At 39.0% G+C, this 20,656-nt stretch overlaps 1 protein-coding gene across 5 annotated transcripts in view; it reads left to right on the top strand.

Moving 5' to 3' along the window:
• CLEC16A (C-type lectin domain containing 16A) overlaps window positions 1-20,656 on the top strand; it is a 58,618-nt gene that overhangs the window by 22,410 nt on the left and 15,552 nt on the right. For 4 of the 5 annotated variants that reach the window (XM_068147129.1, XM_068147128.1, XM_068147130.1 and 1 more), the window contains exons 12-21: window positions 1,008-1,108; window positions 5,725-5,847; window positions 7,363-7,472; window positions 7,961-8,005; window positions 9,353-9,403; window positions 12,345-12,473; window positions 15,644-15,764; window positions 17,753-17,904; window positions 18,589-18,793; window positions 19,575-19,742. In XM_068147129.1, coding sequence (XP_068003230.1) covers window positions 1,008-1,108; window positions 5,725-5,847; window positions 7,363-7,472; window positions 7,961-8,005; window positions 9,353-9,403; window positions 12,345-12,473; window positions 15,644-15,764; window positions 17,753-17,904; window positions 18,589-18,793; window positions 19,575-19,742 — 1,205 coding nt within the window. Of the gene's footprint in view, window positions 1-1,007; window positions 1,109-5,724; window positions 5,848-7,362; window positions 7,473-7,960; window positions 8,006-9,352; window positions 9,404-12,344; window positions 12,474-15,643; window positions 15,765-17,752; window positions 17,905-18,588; window positions 18,794-19,574; window positions 19,743-20,656 lie in introns of those variants that run through there. The other variant, XM_068147132.1, reaches the window with a different exon arrangement.

Genomic DNA, 20,656 nt, shown 5'->3' with positions numbered 1-20,656 from the left:
ACTCTAAGGCTTTTTTTTTTTTTCTTTTTACTGTTGAAAAAATACCTTGAGAGCTAGGAATTACCTCTTTCCAATCAAAGTTCTAAACTAATTTCTTCTAGTGACTCTGCCACTTCCCCAGTTTGATGGTGGGGGTGGTGGGTTGGTTGGTTGTTTTGTCGGTCTGGGCCGTCTGTGAAGATGGATTGAGTTTCTGCTTATTCTCTGAACTGATTGGGTGCAAGCCACTTTTAAGATAGAAAGCCAAGTTTTCTTGCTATCAGGCTTGTGCTCTATTATCAGCTTTATTTGAGCCATATCTGATCTGTCCAGTTTCTGGATTACATTGACTTTCCTGGTCTGCTTGGAGTATAGGTGAAAGGTGAACCTGACACTGTTTGTGGCTTCCTCTGCGTGTTCTGTAGGTCACACTTGCTTAAACCCAGGAAAACAAAATTCATCTGTAGTCTACAGCTTTTTTCCATTCAAATGTTGCCTCCTTGTTCATTTGTCTTTCCTGTAACTGTCCAGTGGTAAAGTTTTGGAGAGGTTGTTTTAGAATAATCTAGCTTCCTCCAGACTTTTGGTGAAAACTGTTCTTGTAATAGTAAAAACTTTGTAACTCTTAGCGCACGAGTTTCAAGGTAGGTTGTTCTTGTTTGTTTGTTTAAATGCGATAGGGATTGCGGCTTCTTGAGTTAATTTTGAATGTGCTTTAAACAAGCTGTGCAGTTCTTCTGCATATGCATAAATGTGCTACAAATAACCCAGTAAATGTGTGAACAGTCAATTCCTAGAAAAGTATTATCTAACAGATCCTGTTACAGCAGCAGAATTTATGTCAGAATATGAATACAAGGCATGGCTATAATCTGAGGACTCTTAAATGGGTCAATTTTTGTTGAATGCCTGAATACATGCATTACTGTAAATACACATTTCTGTTAGCTACCTGTAGAACAAGATAGTTACTACTTTTTCTGTAGATATGGTCATCTTAACCATTTAAAAATTACTCCTTTCCACAGACCTTTTCTTGATATGGTCTATAATGCACTAGACTGTGCTGAAGATGATTATTATGCCCTCTTTGTGCTCTGTCTTCTATATGCAATGTCACACAACAAAGGTAAGCAGTTTCTGCTTTTTTCCAGAGAAAATTAAATGAGACACGTGCTTTTAGAAAGGCACCATCTGTTTGTAATGTGTGTTTATGCATTCCTGAAACAGTGAGAAAAACTTTCTGTGGGGAGGCAGAAATAAGTATGCTGTAACTAAAAAGAGTTGCTAAGGATCACCTTTTTAAGAAGAACTTGGTAGAAAGCTTTGTAAACTTCAGATTTCTTTTGTACATTTCTTGGAATTGGAATATGATTATTGCATCTCATTTTTAGTCTCTTAGTTTCAGCTGAAGCCCATTCTATTTAGTCTACGTCTATACGGGATCCAGTTCTTTCACACTTTGTATATTCTGTGGTTGCTATGAGTAAGCCAGGTATAAAATGTTGAAAACTTGACCCTGTATGTTAAAATTAAACTTTTGTGTACTTTAAACATACAGATAATATAGAAGGCCTGAGAATCAGCTGTGATTCTGGAAGTCATGTATTGCCTATTTCTAGGCCGCTTTGGCAGTCCTTCAGTAATTGTTTTTATACTACGCAGTTCCTCGACAGCCTTCTTATCCGTTGTGCAATAATTGATTGAAAGCTTAAGTTGCCAGTGTTCTATGCCATAATACATCTTGCATGTCTTGCCAGGAGCCATGTTAAATGTGTACTAGAACAGAACCATGTTAAAAGTGTACTTAATTGTTATACAGGCAGTATAAGAGTATGTAACCTTTCCTAAAGGATGGTTGTAGTTTTGGTTTTTTTTTTGCTGTTTCTCTTTCTGTGTGTTTTAGTGGTGTGCCCCAAGGATCAGTGCTGGGCCCCATGCTCTTTAACATCTTTATTGATGATCTGGATGAGGGCATTGAGTCCATCATCAGTAAATTTGCTGATGACACCAAGCTGGGGGCAGGAGTTGATCTGCTGGAGGGTAGAGAGGCTCTGCAGAGAGACCTCGGCAGGCTGGACAGATGGGCAGAGTCCAACGGCATGAGATTTAACACATCCAAGTGCCAGGTTCTGCACATTGGCCACAACAACCCCATGCAGAGCTACAGACTGGGGTCAGAGTGGCTGGAGAGCAGCCAGGCAGAGAGGGACCTGGGGGTACTGGTCAATGGTAGGCTTAACATGAGCCTGCAGTGTGCCCAGGCGGCCAAGAGGGCCAATGGCATCCTGGCCTGCATCAGGAACAGTGTGGCCAGCAGGAGCAGGTAAGTCATTGTGCCCCTGTACACTGCAGTGGTTAGGCCACACCTCGAGTCCTGTGTCCAGTTCTGGGCCCCTCAGTTTAGGAAGGATGTTGACTTGCTGGAACGAGTCCAGAGAAGGGCAATGAAGTTGGTGAGGGGTTTGGAACACAAGCCCTATGAGGAGAGACTGAGGGAGCTGGGGTTGCTCAGCCTGGAGGAGACTCAGGGGTGACCTTATCACTCTCTACAACTACCTGAAGGGAGGTTGTAGACAGGTGGATGATGGTCTCTTCTCCCAGGCACCAAGTATTAGAACAAGAGGACACAGTCTCAGGCTGCGCCAGGGGAGGTTCAGGTTGGATGTTAGGAAGAAGTTCTATACAGAAAGAGTGATTGCCCATTGGAATGGGCTGCCCAAGGAGGTGGTGGAGTCGCCGTCATTGGAGGTGTTCAGGAGGAGACTTGATGGGGTGCTTGGCGCCATGGGTTAGTTGATTAGGTGGGTTGGATTGGTTGATGGGTTGGACGCAATGATCTTGAAGGTCTCTTCCAACCTGGTTTGGTTTATTCTAAATATTTTTATTCTAAATAAATGGATTGCTCATGGTGCAGTAATGTAAACCTCTGATGCACATCACATGCATAATAATCGTGTTTCAGGAATCAGGAGCTGAATTTAAATTATTGTTTGCTGATGGGCTTCTGTTCCATTCTAGTAATTTAGATGAATCAACTGCTGCAGTAAACTGAGCAGAAGAGCATCAGGTGTGATAGCATGCTTAAAAGAATACTCTTCCAGCTTCAAGGTACCTCTAATGGGCAAGCAGAGTGGAAATGAGTCTTGAGGGAACTAGCTAAGCTGAACCCCTCCTGTTCTCTGCCATCCTCTTGATGGCTTTATCATTTTCCAGGAATGAAGCAATACTTCTCTGAGTTTATAAATTTCAGACAGTGTTAGGGCTTTCACAGTCTCTTATGATAAGAGATAATAAAGCAACTAATACCAGTAAAGACAGCACCGCAGCCTTGCTATCCTGTAAGCCCTTTGTGACTTGCATTTCCCACCCCCACCCTGCAGCCAGTATACTTCTTCCAGAAAATATCTTTCCCTGAGGGATTTACGATCACTGCTGCGTTAGAAAACCCTGATGTCAGAGATGGTTTCTCTTCTCATAAAATTCATCAGTTGAAGCCAGAATAGTTGCAGCTTCAGAAAGTCTCCAGAAGTCTTTCAGTATCATTGTAAAGGAGTAAGCTTGCACTCTAGGGCTGTGTTGCCTAAGAATTCTTTTATTAAGAGCATAATTCATCAGCCTGTTGTATTTGTTTTCTGTCTAATTAGTCACTCTTCAATGTCCTGGTTCCAGAAGAAATCTGATATCCCTTCCTGTGTCAAAGATTATTTGTTTACCTCTATAGCATTGCTGTAAATCATGAGGAATGCAGCAGATCCATCCTCTTGCTGCTTTGCTTCAACATTCTCTTGGCTGTTTATTTTTCATCCAACATCCAGCAGTGCCAAGACAAATACAACAGGCAGTGAAATATCTACCTTTTAAGAGACTAGAGTATATCCTGTCCCTAAAACTGGAGATACCTTTTATGGATTTAAGGGGTCAGAAATCTACACTTCATTCTTTGGTGGTCACATAAGCCCTCTCTAAAGGGAAAAATTCTTCAGGCTGTATTCATTGCCTTTCCTGCCAACTGTTTACATTAGCCTGTTGCTCTTTGGAAGTTATTTTCTGGTTTTCCCCTAGCCTTGACCCTAGATCTTGGGTGTTACGAAGATAATGGCATCCAGTTTTGGTCTTCACTGTCTTTCACCAACCAGTTCCTCTTGTGCCTGTAATATACTGCTTTCAGCCCTGGGGGGCTACAAAATCAGTGTCTTGAAGAGAAGGGGTGTTACAAGCTGCTGATTTAGTGCCTGTTTGATGTTGTTCTTTAAAAGCTTGGGAATTGTACAGCTGCTCCATTCTATACCAAATTTGTATCAGCCATGGAAAGTGCCTCAGGACTGAGCTGGAGCCCATGCTTTTATATTAATTCATCATAATGCAAGAGGTCTTTTTGCTTACAGACTATCAAACTACAGGTCTCCGTTTTTGCCAGCAAGAAATATCCATGTGAACAGGGAGAAGGAATCTCTAGGTGTATACTTATGCAGCTGAACAGATTTGTTGCAAACTGTATGTGAGACATCTTTAATGTCAGAAGGAGCCCATCATCTGTGTTACTAAAGCATGTGCTGCATCTCAAGAACCCACAACTGCACAGACAACCAAATGAAAGATGCTGAATATTAATTCATTGATTGTGATTTAATTTTGACCACTTTGTTGAACAGCTGCCTCGTCCTGCCTCATTCTTCCCTCATTTTCATAGTCCTCTTAATGTTTTTCTGCTGGTCAATGACCTTAATGACCTTGTCCATCCATGAAAGCTTAATCTACGTATAGATAGATACTCTCTAAGAAATATTACATATAAGTAGATTTAATTTCCAGAAGGAAAAGTGCATCTCTTTAATAAAGTATTAGAGTCTTGTGAACTCTAATACTCTGATTACTCTGGTTTCTTAAACACTTCTTTCCCCTGAACCTCTTTCTTCATGCTCATCACAAGGGAGCACAATTGTATCACTGTTATTAATCTTTAAACAGACCTTTATTAATTCTTCCAAATACATATGCTTAGTGAAGAAATAAGTCAGATATCATAAACAGCATTGTTATGCAGAGTTAACTACAAGTTCAGGGTCAGAAGAAACAATAAACTAGTGTGTAGTCACCTTCTGGTTTATGGGGTTGTTTATTGCTATTCTTTAGAACGAGGACAGGGAGTTTCTCAGCAGTCCATAACTATGTTCTGTTCTAAGAGGTCTTACAGTAACCAATCTTTTCTGAGAAACAGCTTTGCTATTTTAGAGGAATAGGTTGAAGAAATATGTGGTTAGTTTCCTTCTATAACAAGTTAGTGAGAATCTGTGCTTCACAATAGGGAGGGTACTAAATAAGAGGGTGCTAGTCACAGAATAAAATCCCTATTTTTTTAAAAACATCTGAACTGATCACTTGATCAAAGTGGAATTCTAAATGAGACTTTTGTCTTTTTGCCTTTAGCCTTTATACTTTTCAGATACAGCATAATAGCCTTAGCATTACAGTTACAGCAAAATGGTTTGTATGTCACCAGCCTCTTTGAGATTTGAATGTCTTCACCCAGTAGGCTCCATTTATGCTGAGACTTTCCAGTGATAGAAAAAATGTGGTTAATTTTTGTTGTTCCTCTTTTTCCTAGTAACAGAAATTTAACTTGCCCAGTCTGGTATTGCTGATTACACTTTTCTGAGAAAACTGCTACAGTCTATTAAATACTTACCTTGAGCATAATCTGGCTTTCTAATTTACCTTTCTTCCTTTATCTCCCCGCAAAAGGGATTGACCCAGTCAAGCTGGAAAGAATTCAACTTCCAGCTCAAAATGCTGAAGAGAGAAATTCATATAATCATGTACTTGCAGAAGGGCTCATCAGGATAATGAATTATGCTGCACAACCAGGTATCAGGTTTCCAGTATTTGTCTTCCTGCCAAGCTGAGATTTTTGAAGATTAAATAAAGAAAAGCTACCTAACCTCTTGTCTTTGAAGGGAAAGCATCTGTTTAGCATGCTCTTCAATCAACGTGAAATACGTGTAGTATGTGGTATGAAAGACAACTGTCAGGTTTTCTTTGGTTGCTGAGGAACCAGAAACTCTGTGTTTCTACTGAATATTAATTTATACTCAGAACTATACAGGGAACTGTTGTCTTAATTCCTACTTTCTGTACTTTTGAATAAACAGAAATGATGAGATCCTACAGCTTTTAAGGTAGGATTTCATCCTGAAAATATGGCACCTTCGCCTGTAAAAGTAATTCCAGTGGAGTCTTGAAAGCTGTATTGTGTTCTTTGCTTATAGCACTCTTCTGTCTCTAGAGGTGCCAACAAATTTTCCATGATTATTTTAATCACAAATTGTATTTTGGGTTCTGAACTGGTTTGCAGAAAATGTGGGGGGGTTTCCTGGCTGCCTTTTTTTTGTGTGTAATGAGGGATACAAAGCTCAGTGACTTGTTCCATGGAAACATTCTTTTGTTTGTTTAAGCCACATCTCTTCTGCCTGCACTTCCCCTCTTTGAAACTTCATATGAGTGGAACTGGTTTTCCCCTGAAACTGACATGCTATCAAATTCCTGATTCTCTGCAGAATAAAGTCTGGTGTTTGTTTGACTCAAGTCTGTTCTGCAGAGTAGCTATGCTGATTACCAGTCACAGATTAAAAAATGTGTTTATGTATAAGAGTTTATACATACTGCAAGGGAGGAATACAAGATGAAAAAATGCATTTATTTAAACAAAACATTTCAGGAGAAGGGTCGGAATTGTGGGGTTTTATTATGCTTGCTAAATCTTCTTCTGTCACTTTTTGCGTGTACTAACTTTGTGTGTATCTTCAGTTTCTGCCAGCGTAGTGCTAACTTGGAAAATAGTAGATGGGAGTTGGGGTGCAAAGCTTTCTGTCTCTTGGATTATATTGGTTTAGGATTAAAAACTGAGCTCACACTGTACATTTCTAATGCCTTTTTAAACTTCTGAAACTGTGAGCTTAGAAATGTCAATACACTCTTGCTCTGACTTCTTCAGATTCTCACATACAGGCTGTATCTGAATCCTTTGGATTATAAGAAAAAGCTATTCCTTATCAGTATGCTATATGCAAAGCTTCCTTTCATCTTGTAACTTTCTATGCCAAATGTCTGTGATTCTTTTGTCATTTTAGTGCAGTATAGCCTGTGCTTCAGAGTTGATGAAGGCAGTGGTTTGGGCTTCTTTTCTAATACTTTTCATCCTATTGCCTTCTGATTGCATGGTTCTGCTTTAAATTTTATTCAGTTTTAAATTGCTCCTTCAGGTTTAGGGGAGTTTGGGTTGGTTTTGTGTTTAATAGCCAGCAGCATTTAAGAACATCAACTAACAAGAAGAGCAATACTACAACTGCTGCTGTTTTGTGTAATGAAATTTTCTTTTCATAGATGGAAAAATTCGCTTGGCAACTTTAGAACTTGGCTGCCTATTGCTGAAGCAGCTTGTGTTTTCAAAAAACAGGAGCATCATAAAAGATGTTCACCTTGCTTGCCTTGAGGTAAATGTTTTCTTTCAAATTACTGGTCACAGCATTACTCGTCCTTGAGGCTTGTAGTGTAGTTGAGTAAATGTGTTTAATACCTGATTGCAGTAAGCATAAACGTGAAACTGAACTTCAGGAACATACTTCTATTGGTGGCTCTGTGTACTGAACATAAAGAATCAATACCCCATGTTCTGTTCTCAGCTTGGCTATCACTATTTAAACTCTTAACTTCTTAAGCAGGGTTATGTTTAATTTTCTGTCTGTACTTTATCCATCTCAACCATGTAAAGAAAAGCGCTTTTGAAACTTAGTTCACATAGGCTGTATTTTCGTAAGTGCAAGGACTGTGTTCTATAAGATTCTGGGCTGAAGCTTACAAGTGTGAAGATACCTAACAGAAGTCTCTTCTGTATGAGTTTGGGTGGGTTTGGTATTTTAATGTGGCTTTTAAGCAAATGGTGTGTTTACTCTGTGAAACACAGTTATTTTATGTTTTCTAGGGTGCAAGGGAAGAAAGCGTTCATCTCCTTCGTTGTTTCTATAAGGTATATATGCAAAATGCTGTAAGAAAAAAAATCCTTTACATACCATGGAGTTACAATTTACCAGTCTGCAGCACAGTCTGTCCATAGTGCCAGAGGAAGCACTTTTTTTAAGATGGGCACTCCATATTTGTGATGGAGAGCAAAGTGTTTCATTGGAGAATTCCTGTCCTTTCCTGCCCTTCCCATATCACTATGACATACATCACAAAAAAGCTGTTAGCAGCCTCAATGTTTGTATTGGAGATTGAGTTGATGTGCTTTTATTGCAAATCCTACAAATTTCATGGCATGGAGCCACACTGTCAAAACATTTCTGGGCTTTTGTCATTTGAGCTAATATGGAATGCGATTCTTTTTGGCATTACTTTTTCTTTCTGTCTTATCTGAAGTGCTGATCTAAAATTTGACTTAATCTTTGTCATCGTTGTTGGAAAACTCTGCAGGGTTTTGCCTTTTTGTTGTCCCTCTGAGTTCTAAATGATGAGAGAAATAAAATTTTTAGCCCTGGGCATTAACTTATATTTAAGCAGCAGTAAATCCACAACAGATTTCAAGTGTCAAAAATCTCTTCCTATTCATGTCACAATTCCCTTGAAAAGTGTGTTCTCATTGTGGTTTATGAAAAGAAGTAACTCGTGGTGGGTTGCCCTTGGGTGGCTGCCATATACCCACCCAGCTGCTCTCTCCTCAACAAGAGACAGAATGAGTACAAGATGAAAAAATTCTTGTGGTTGAGATGAAGCTGGAGAAATCACTTCACAACTACCATCATGGGCAAAACAAACCCAACTCGGCAAAAATAAATTTATTGCCAATTAAAATAAATATAGATGGTGAGAAACAAAGGCAGATCAGAAAAACACTTTTCGCATGCACACACACACACACCCCCCCCCGCCTTTTCTCAACGTTGCTCTGCCTTTGCTGAGTCTTCTGGACTCTTATGCTTCTGACTAGTTCAGAGGGAACAGAAAATGGGAGTTTGGGGTCAGTTCATAACAGTTCATCTCTGCTCTTTCTTCTTCCTCACACTCCAGGGCTCATCCACCTGCTCTTATGCTGCAGTGTGGGGATCTGCTCCAGCATAGTCCTCTCCATGGGCTGCAGAGGGGTCTTGCTCCCTTTTCCACCCACTTTGTGCCCTAGGTGCTGGCAGCCTGGCTGAGGGGCTGGCCTATGCCCAGCACTGGGGCGGCTGAAACTGGCTATGTTCAGCACTAGGCAACCTTGACCCTCACAGCCCTGCAGTCCACAGTTAGCACCTGCACAGGAGCACCCAGTAAACAATTAACAAATCCAAACAAGCCATAATGATTGATCATCTGTCCATATCCCTCTTTTTGAAAGGGAGAAGAGATTTTTCTGGATATGTTTGAAGATGAGTACCGGAGTATGACAGTAAGTGACACCCCCTTCTGCCCCACCAACCCAGACACAGCACAGGAGAAAGAACAAGTGCTTACTGATAGCAGCAGAGAATGCTGGTATCTCTGTTTCTGGGAGTAGAGTAACAAAATATGGGTGATTTTATTTTTTTCTTTTGTCTCTGTCAAGTTGCATTTACACTTGCACAAATCATTCATGTGAAATTTCACAACTTTTTATTGAAGAAAAACTCATTACTTTCTGAAAGAGAGTATGCAAAAATTATTTCATCATAGGAAATGAGACACTGGATTCATTTTTTTTTTTCCTAATTATGTAACAATGTGAAAAGCTTCCTGTGTCTTTCTGAAGCCCAGCAGGGGTTCAGTTTTAAGTGGTGCCACTTCACTTACCATTAGAGAGCAGGATTCTAGCAAGCAAATAGCCCCTCCAGCAGAGGTACTGCCTGTGCCACAGTACTGGCTGTGAAAGTTGTAACAGATTACTAAAATTCATCTCTGACAGTTCATATTTAACCTATAAACATGTTTTAAAACTAATTGTCTGTTACACTTCTCAGGTTAGAACTCATATTCAAAAAATTATTTTAGGTAGAAAAATAATCTGTGACTTTCTCCACAGTGGTGCTGTTTGGAAAAGCACAATCTACAGCTGATGTGCTGCAATAAGCCTTTTAATATGGGAAGCATTTTGCATACCATTTGGCACAAGCCAACCTCATGAAGTTCAATAAGAGCAAGTGCAGGGTCCTGCATCTGGGTCGAGGCAATCCCAGGCACAAATACAGGCTGGGCAGTGACTGGCTGGAAAGTAGCCCTGAGGAGAGAGACTTGGGGGTGCTGGTGGACAAAAAGCTCAACATGAGCTCTCAAAGTGCACTTGCAGCCCGCAAAGCCAATCAGATCCTGGGCTGCATCAGGAGAAGTGTGGCTAGCAGGTCGAGGGAGGTAATCCTCCCCCTCTACTCAGCCCTGGTGAGACCCCACCTGGAGTACTGTGTCCAGTTCTGGAGCCCCTATTACAAGAGGGATGTGGAGGTGCTGGAACATGTCCAGAGAAGGGCCACAAGGATGATCAGAGGGCTGGAGCACCTCTCCTATGAGGACAGACTGAAGGAGTTGGGGCTGTTCAGTCTGCAGAAGAGAAGGCTCCCAGGTGACCTAATTGTGGCCTTCCAGTATCTGAAGGGGGCCTACAGGAAGGCTGGGGAAGGACTTCTCGGGTAGTGACAGGACTAGGGGGAATGGAATGAAGCTGGAGGTGGGGAGATTCAGGCTAGATGTGAGGAGGAGGTTCTTCACCATGAGAGTGGTGAAACCCTGGAATGTGTTGTCCAGGGAGGTGGTCGAGGCCCTGTCCCTGGAGGCGTTTAAGAGCAGGCTGGATGAGGCTCTGTCCAGCCTGATCTAGTGTGGGGTGTCCCTGCCCATGGCAGGGGGGTTGGAACTAGATGATCCTTGTGGTCCCTTCCAACCCTAAATGAAACTATGAAACTATAAATGGAAGCATCTAATGTTATGTGTATTTATTTTAGTTAAATACTGCTGTACTTTGAGAGGTGGCACCACTACTAGCATAATTTTTCTCTTGCAAGTTCAGTATACATCTAGGGGTTTCTGTTGTAGCATGATTTCTGCAAGTGCTTTGCACTTTTTTTCCTTTTTTTAAAAAATTTCCTGTAAAGGATAGAGCTACACCCTGGAACTTGAAACTTGTTTTCTTTAAACCATATTTATGTGCCTAGCTAGCAAATGACATGCTGGGCAGGCTGATTTAAGTGCTGAGTAGCACTGATGTTATCTTGTCAGATGAGTTCTGTAAATAACATGGTATAGGACTTCTAGAAGGCACAAGTTCTCTCTGAATGACAAAGAAAGGAAAAGTGTTTTCATTCATGAGAGAAGAAAACAAGTTCAGAGGAGCAGTTAAATTGAACACTGTAGGTCTTAGTATTTTTGCTTTCATCAATGATTTTCCTTTTTTAACATTCCTCACTTTGGTGATGTAAAATTCTGTCTAAAACCAGTGTGCACTCATGAAGTGCATCTGAAGTAGTTATTTACGTGTTAGAAATTTTAGTTCGGTGTTCTCATTTGTTCTCATTGTCAGTGTAGATTTTGATATCTTTCTATACATTAACTGAATTTATTAATCCAGTGGTTTAGACACTGAGGATGAATTGCTCTGAGATCAGAGCAATTTTTTGAGTTTATGTTCAAGACTGCATTGTGAAAAATCTGGACCTTGTTTCAGTCTGCTGCTTCTATGCTATCTGACCATGGCAAAGTGATCAGGAATGCTGCTGGATAGTTGGCTATTTTGGAATGCCCACATGACTGCCTTTTTGTCCTATGCAGAATATTGTACAAGGGCTTTTATATGTTTTATCTATTCCAGCTGGTTTTTGGCAAAACAAAGCTCATGTTTCCACTGCGTGTGTATATAATAGAAGTCAGATGAGATTGCCCAAGGGTACAGAAGGATGGATATTTCAGACATCATTTATTCATGAAAATAAGCTGACTGTTATTGGCAAGACCGAAGGGAATTGTCTGGTGTGGAAATTCCTGTATTATTGGAGACTAGAGAGTCCTTTTTGGAGAGAGAAACTTTCTTGTGATTGAAATAATTACAAATTTGAGTCAAAAATTAAAATTAAACATGATAGACTTTGAAGTTTAGTACTCATGAATCAGCTTTTCCTCTGTAGTCTTTTAGAGCTTTTCTTCCTGTGTTTTTTCAGTATGGGAACTTAAACAGTCTGTTAGGGGATGATAAGCAAACGTAGAATAGAGATTGCACGGAAGGATCTTAAAATAAGGTGAAGGGTGCTAACAGTTCTCAGAACTTTGTAACAATTCTTTCCTCTTACAATACACAACTATGAGTTGCACTTGAAAGACACAAATGCCTATCACTCTATCTAGTAATCAATGTTAAAATATTTTTATAGATTAAACCTATGAACGTAGAGTACTTGATGATGGATGCCTCAATCTTGTTGCCTCCAACGGGGACGCCACTGACTGGCATTGATTTTGTGAAAAGATTGCCTTGTGGAGATGTGGAAAGAACGCGAAGGGTAAGACTGTTTTTCTTACAGCTGTTCATGACAAAGTGAGTCCAAACAATTCTAGTAATGCAAATGTTTTTCCTTGAAAGATGCCTGATGGAAAGCTTCATCCATAAAGACTTGATATGGACAGGTGTTTGTGGAGTGCATATAATATTTACCTGTGCTGGGGTTTTAATTTTTAAACTGTGGAGACATCTACAAAAAAGATATTTTGATCAGTTGTCAATTTCCTTTGTGATCTGATGTCTGTTTCATTATATTTCTGTAGCAAGAATCTCCACTGAAAGACTGTTTGGCTTCATATTGCTTGTGTGTCTAAGCATAGTGAAAAATACAATTCCACTCAGAAGTGTTCATCTTGCTGAAGTAATTCATGATAGAGATCTTGAGTGAGGATGAAAATAGAAAAAAAAACTCTTTTTGTGACTGAAGCAATCTCTAGAGGTGATACTGAGCTGAATAATGACATCATTATCAGCATTCTTGGGATAATTAGTTCTTGTCTTTTTGCTGGCAGTGTCCTGTAAGCCTTGCAATGCCAGTATGTCTTAAGGATATATTGCTTCATGACATTGTTATTTGAAAAGTGGTGTTCCTTGGGTAGCTTTGCATTTATTTAAGTGTATATGTAAGTATATTGAAGTACTCATTGAAGAAAAAAACCCAACACATTTCCAGGAATCTTCTGAAAACTTTTGTTTTCATTGCTTGTTATAAACCACACAACTTTCATTATCACAGTAAGTTAAGTTTGATAAAGTACAGTGAATTGTCTTGAAAGTACTGTTCCTAGAAAGCAAAAATACTTCCTAGAATTCTCTCAGAGACATTTAACAGAATGATACTTAGAAATGCATGTTAATGGAAACAATTGTTCCGTTCAAGGCTACCTCTCTTAGGCTGAACTGCCATAAAAATATGCTGCTGAAATTCAGTCTATCTTGTAACATTGCTGCTACCGCTTAGCCTGCTGGAGGTCCTTTTTGCTGACAGTTTCAAATGGATAGTGGTTCAATTCTGAGCACCCCACAGCATGATTCTAAAAAAGTGCTCGAGTTTTAATTCACTAGCAAGTGAAAAAATCACGTATTTTGAATATATCAGGAGTTTTTAGCTGTTAGAGACCAGGTCTTTTTAGGCTTCCACTTCTTCTTTTGCAGTAGAAAGTCCCTGGAAGTGGCAATTCCTCTTAACAACTTCAGGAGGAACTCTCAGAAATCCGATATCTCTCACGTTATCAAAGGCACATTTCCAAAATCCAGAGAGCCAACCCCCCTGAGTTAAACCATCAAAATGATCAGAAGTTGTAGAGCTGCTTGCTGAAATCAGGTGCTACTGCTTGATGAAGCCTCCTACCTAGAACCAGATGCTTTCAATTTTGCTGTTGTTGCTAATCCAGTTACTGCTTGTTGGTCGCATCTCTTCTGACTTCTGTAGTCCTAAAGATGGTACTGCTTACCAGTACCCAGAATAACACAAACTCCTTTATGTGCTTATTTGGCTCTTGAATTCTGCAACTCAGAGTACATAGCAAGCAAAGACTTTTGAGAGGAGGTTTTGAACTAGCTGTAAAAACACTAATGGGAATGTAACAAGATTCTGGTAGGTTTTCCTGCAAATTGCTGTTTCTTTGCACATGTATATAAATGCAAGAATCAGTGCAATGTTTACCTCATCATAATGCATGGTTCTTTAATATGGATAGCAATTCATTTATGTTGCTACTTAAAACAGAAGCCAGCTGAAAATAATTCTAGGCCACTGAACTACTCAATTCTTTTATTGGGATCTAATAAAATGTTATAGGAAATCACAAATCACATGCTCTTGGGTTTATATTGGTATTACCAGCAGCTGAGGACTATTGGTATTGGAATGCGGTCTGCCTAGATGGGAGAAAGCACTCTGCTCTTATTCACGAGGTAGTGTTGATATCATATTTTCATTGACACTCTTGATGTTCTTTGCTCCAGATAATCATATTGGCATATTAGATTTCAACAGCATGCCAAGTTCATCTTACTCTGCTGTGAATTCTTGGAAAAGCCAGATACACGAGTTCCCTTCTTTCATCCCTGTTCTGACAGAAGTTTCTGAAAGCAGCACTAGTATGATAGCTGGCCAAGCACTCACATTTCTGTTTCACAGGAGCCACAGTTCTGTTGATTTTAAAAATAAAAGGGTGAAGGGATTTACTTTAAAGCAATTTAGATTTGTTTTTCCTAATACTTCCTGCAGTACAGGAGTTCCTGGGCACTGCAGCTGTTCCATGAATTCAATGCTTTTACTGTAAGACAGCAGTTAATTTACAGTATGCCACAGAATTACTATGTAGGGAACTGCTTTAAAAACAGAGCACTTGGAAGTAATAAAAAATGATTTTTTCATTTGCTATACTGAAGGTGCAGTTCTTGCAGTGAAAGAAAATTATAAATGGTGCTCTTCAAAATATGGCTAATAAAATGATGATTGTTCTTTTGGCACTATGTAGTCTTTGCATACCCTGTGTCATTAATTTCTAAATCAAAACACGAATATTAATTTCACAGAGCAGCTGTTTGAAGCTGGTGCAGCTTTCAGAACACTGTGTCCTGATGCAGACCTTCTGAGAATACAGATAAGGCTCTCTGAGAATGCACGTGGTTAGCTTTGATGAGCACAGCAAATGAAAACTCAGAAATCCCCACTGTTTTCTATTGTAGACATCTTAGCTAAATTCAGCCAGAAGAGTTAATGCTGTTGTAAATTCAGTGTGATAGATCTCTGAAGGTTGGTTGTGTAGTTGCCTGTAGTGTGCAGGTATTGTAAATACCATCAGTCTTAAAATAATGATTAAAAAGCAGTAATCCAAGATTGTTCTTGCTTAAACAGCTGCTGTAATCATTTGCCTGTCCGTTGCAGCCCATTTATGTGTGCCAGGGGGATAAAACCTCTGCTACTACTATGTCATTGAAAATAAATAGCATGCTTCAACTTCTTTCATGTCCTTTTTAAACTAACTTGGAAATTACATTATGCTTTCTCAATTTAAAAAAGGAGATTTACTGCTTGACAAATTCAGGGGCTATAAAAACAAGACAGTAAACTCAGGGGCTGTAAAAGCAAGAATAGGTTCTTAAGATTCTGTTAAAACATACAGTATTGAGTATAGCAATGGTTTTATTTGTTTATTTAAGGCAATCAGAGTCTTCTTCATGCTCCGTTCACTATCGCTGCACTTGAGAGATGAGCCAGAAACTCAGTTACCACTCACAAGGGAAGAAGATCTGATAAAGACAGATGATGTTCTTGACTTGAGTAAGTAGTCTCTTAATATCCCAAGTAGTCCATCACAGAACATTTCTGGGCTTTTTGAAGTTAAAGACCCAAAAGAATTGTTGCTGTAATTCATTATCAAGATTATTGCATTAAGTTTTTCTTCTGCTGGAATTGGAAAGCTTTGTGTTTGGTTTTCTTCCCTGTGGTTGTTTTTTTGTGTGGTTTGTTTGGTTTTTTTGTTTAAAGAGACTGTTAATAACAGTTCTAGGGCTTAAATATTAGTGTGTAAAGGACTTGGATTCCCTCACCTGGTTTCCTAGTATGTTTGTTTTCTAAATGAACTGGTCCTAGGAGAATTTTATTCTCTCCTGTTTCACCTGTTCCAAATGCACTTTAAACTGGGATTTGGTAGTCATCATGGCCCCCCTGCCCTGGAGATCTTTTTCCTCATATTCTGTAGTTTTAAAGCTGGTGTATGGAAGCTTTTGCTCCCACCTTTGAACAAGATGCTGTGCTGTTCCCAAGAGGAATCAGTCCGTGATGTCCAGAGTGACTTTATGATATTAAGTAGTACTTATTATGAAGCAAAGGCAAAGTACTCTCAACATTTTGAGACAATACTATTGCACTTTCCATCCTGAAGAAACAAAGTTGGAAGGACTCAAATCATGAAGGATGCTATTTGTCCACAAATACAATATACCTGTGTTCATTTTCCATCAGAATATATGTCTCTAGATGACCTTACATGTTACTGAACAGTACAGACTCCAGAATAGTTCTGACCTAAATCACAAAGCAGTAGTTTTACTGTCTCCAGCGTTTTACAAAATTGAGAAGAAAGTGGGTGATAACATAAATACTTTTAATCCATTGCTTGTAATTGAGACCTAGAAGAATTTGACACAGTGGCATTACCTGATAAGTAGTCAACTTCTGTTCAGGCTGTTGTTTTACTAAGAGCTTGCAGGTACCATTCATAGCTTTGGAGGGCATGTGATTCCTAAAATAGAGTGTGTATTTTCTAGGGTTTTAATTTTTGAAGCTTCTTTTTTCTTAAAAGGAAGGGAAAGACTGCTTGATGTTTCAGGAATTAATTATTTTTTTTCTAATTCTCTGTTTAACTGTTGAGCATCTTGTTCCAATTAAAGAAACAGTTGCCCTAGTTGCTTTAGTGGTTGTTACAGGAATATGCTCAGTATCTCAGAGGCTTTTTATGCATCAAGACCATTAATTATCTGATTGAATTGAGTCAAGCTAAAGTTTTGTGATAACAGAGCTGCTGTGCAGTAGCCCAGTGGATAAAATGCAGATTAAAGCTCAAATAAATAGATTATTTTTCAAGTGTTGCTAAAAAAATTACTAATTTTTAGAGAGTATATTTGCCTGCAATACTGAAAATGGCAGAGGAACTCACTCTGGCATTAAGTCTAAGGTATGCACCTTAGAACAGGGGAAGGTGACTGGGATAAACTCATTTATCTCTAAATGTGGAAAGAATGCTAGCAAAGGAGGTAATGAACTTGTGAAAATGTACAAGCTGTAGGATGTGTTCTTCAATAGTTACAGTCTGTCCTCTTCCTGCTGGTATTTTTTGGGCCTGGTGAATTAAGCCGAATGAGCTTAGTGCAACTCAGGCTTTTGATCTTTCCCGAAGAGAATACACAGCACAAGATGTTAATTACCTTATGCAATTAGCAGTTGTCAGCTAAAAAAGATGTCCAGAACTTAGTTGTTGACTTGCTAAAGGATTAGTGATACAGAATTAAGTTTCCTGTTTCAAAAAGAGTTAGCTTTTTACTACAATGTTGGCTCTTTTTCAGCAGGTGAGGTGAGATAAGCTGCTGCTGCCAAAAAAAAATTTAAGGGGGAGTCTGAGCCTGAAGTAGTTTAAGAACATACTGAACAAAACATAGATCTGATTGAAATACTGTTTCCAAATATCATTTGTTCCTCCTATAAAACAAACCCCAGAACCCTTAAATTTCAGTAGCTATATAATTTATTCTTTTGCCTCCTTCCTTCAGATAACAGTGACCTCATTGCTTGTACGGTCATAACAAAGGATGGAGGTCAAGTTCAAAGATTCCTTGCTGTGGATATTTACCAGATGAGTTTGGTTGAGCCAGATATTGCCAGACTTGGATGGGGAGTAGTTAAATTCGCAGGCCTTTTGCAGGTAAGAGAAGTTTTAATCTGAATGGTTAGTTTTTCTGAGCTGAAAATCACCATTTTGATGGGTAAATGGTAATACCAATGTTCTCTCTGTACAATGCTTACACGTCTTCTTACTAGTTGGGTTTTTTTTCCCTAGTTCTTGTCTTTAAGACCATATCTGTTTCTCTGAAGTGTACATACTTGAAAATGAGGTAGTTTCCCCAGTATATGTTGGGCTGTGTTCATTTGAACACAGAAATCTTGTACCTTAGGATTGATTCCAAAGCACTCTCCTTAAGGGGTACAGTAATGAACTCTAGTCTAGAGTTCTGATCTTCCTACACAGGTAGGGAAGGTGACATGTTGTAGCTTCAAAATGATATGTGTTTATCTAATGGATTTTGAAACTCGAAGAAGTTTCTCTCATTTATGTCTCTTTCTTGGCATAGCCAACGCTGTATCATCTGAAAATTACTATGCTCAAATAACCTAATTGAATTGTAAACTGACTTAATCTCTTGAGTACAAATTTCTGAAGAACTAAATCTAAAGTTGTACAATTTGCGTAGTCTTTTTGGCTTTTAAACACAGAAACTGTTTTCTTAGGAACTTTCTTAGGAACATTCATGGTATTTCCTTTAAATGTTGATAGCATTTTAAACTACAAATAAATAACTTTTTCATTAGCTACTTCTGTTTCTTTTAGGATATGCAGGTGACAGGAGTAGAGGATGACAGTAGAGCTCTGAATATAATAATCCACAAGCCTGCCTCAAGTCCTCATTCTAAGCCCTTCCCTATCCTTCAAGCTACATTCATTTTTTCTGATCACATTCGCTGCATTATTGCAAAACAGCGTCTTGCGAAAGGCCGTATCCAGGCTCGGCGTATGAAGATGCAGAGAATAGCAGGTGAGTTTTGAAAGGATTCTGGAAAACAAGACTTCAGAGCAACTCACTCTGTTAGCATTTTGATGTGTTTAAAAAAATCTCAGAACTGGTGGGCCACAGAAGACTCTTAACCACAGTCTACTTTCCAAGCAATAGTTATTGCTGGATTAAAATATGTGTAAATATGTATAAAATATATGCATCAAAGAAAGCGTGAAAAGGAAAAACTTCTCTCTTATAACCACTAGCTACCAATCATTTCACAGAACTCAGCACTTCCCTTGAAATGTGATGGCCTGATTAGACAGCAGATCTTCTATTGCTTTAGGGCTAAACTTGAGCTTGCCCGAGGCCTGAGTTAAAGGTGATTTGATGGTATTGATAATGTTTAATGCTGGGATGTGGTGATGATTCGCAATCCAAAATGTTGAGTATCAGCAGCAGCTAGATTTCTGTGTTTAGAGGAAATGCACACAAAGAGATGAAGAGTTCATTTGTGTAAATAGCAAAGAATGATTAAAACAATGCTTGAATATTGAGTGAGTGAAGGATAAATTGAAGCTAATCAGTAAACTGAACAAATCAGTGAGTATACCGAAGGAAGCTCTGAAATACAGGAAGGGAATTAAGTGGGCAAATGGAAAAACACACCAGCTATCTTAGCTTGTTTCTGACACTCCAAGTATGTTAAGCAATCTGGTTTAGTCTTAAGGTCCTGAACAAACTATCAATTTTATTTTCACCTACTCTCCCTTTTGTTTATTTTTGAGTAACAAAAATTATCAATTGTGGTTAAACATAGCTCTCCTGGATCTTCCTGTCCAGCCTTCAACTGAAGTTATGGGTTTTGGACACAGCTCTACAGCTACAGCCCAACACCTTCCATTTAGATTTTACGATCAGTCACGTCGTGGTAGCAGTGATCCTACGGTACAACGCTCTGTTTTTGCTTCTGTTGACAAAGTTCCAGGTAAGATTAGCATTCATTATCAAGTGAGTTTTGCTTGGTGATTTGTATCTGCAAAAGCTGAGCTCTAACTTGAATCAGCAATGAAAAGCTTACTGTGACACATTTCTGAACACACCACTCCAGGATGAGGCTTATGGAAAAATTTACTTCTAGAGAAACAAGTAACAGCTGGGTGTATATTTCAGGTATGTTGTGAGCAATACACCCATGGCAGTTTCTCCAAATACACTGCAAGTGTATTAATACTTTGCCTTCCTTTACAAATTGTGTTAGTATAAACCATGTTTCACATACTAGATAGTTATGTAAGAGATCGGTCAGTTGTGTGTAGTTCTTCCTTAATTTGGTTATGAGTATTTTTTTGCCTGTTAGTAAAAATAGCTGTGATGCTGTGCACTGTTTTGTTTACTCAGAGCTAACAAGATAGAAAAGGACCACAGGGCTACTACCAAAACATTAGCTTGGAATTGGAATTAAAGGAATTACCCTAAATCAATGAGTTCTTCACTCTTGTCTGTTTATTCTCTGTTTCACAAATACTTCTCTACAGAGCTTTTTTTTTTTCCTAGGTAGTGAATATTTCTCCTTTTGAATCATTGAGTCATTTTTAAAGTTGAATCTCATACTTCTTGCAAAGTAGTTAATTTTGCTGTGTCACACAAAAAGATAAAATCTTGTTACCACTAGCTGCCAGTCATTTCACAAAACTCTGTTTCTCTTTAAATGGGATTCAGTCATTCAAAATTCTAATGCCCCACTTACAAAGCAGATGTTCTACTGCCTTAGGACTAAATGAGAGCCCAGCGTGCTGGAGTCTGGGGAACAAATAAAAGCATTTATATTGCCGGTCAGGCTTTTGAGAAGACAAGTATACGCTGTGTGGCAGGAATGTATTTCCTCATTTGTCTTCCATG

The sequence above is a fragment of the Melanerpes formicivorus genome, unplaced genomic scaffold (assembly GCF_026170545.1).
Source record: "Melanerpes formicivorus ecotype bairdi unplaced genomic scaffold, bMelFor1.0.p_v2 SCAF_14, whole genome shotgun sequence".
NCBI lineage: Eukaryota > Metazoa > Chordata > Aves > Piciformes > Picidae > Melanerpes > Melanerpes formicivorus.
The sequence above is the reverse complement of the archived record's forward strand: the minus strand, read 5'-3'. Positions and strand labels throughout refer to the sequence as shown.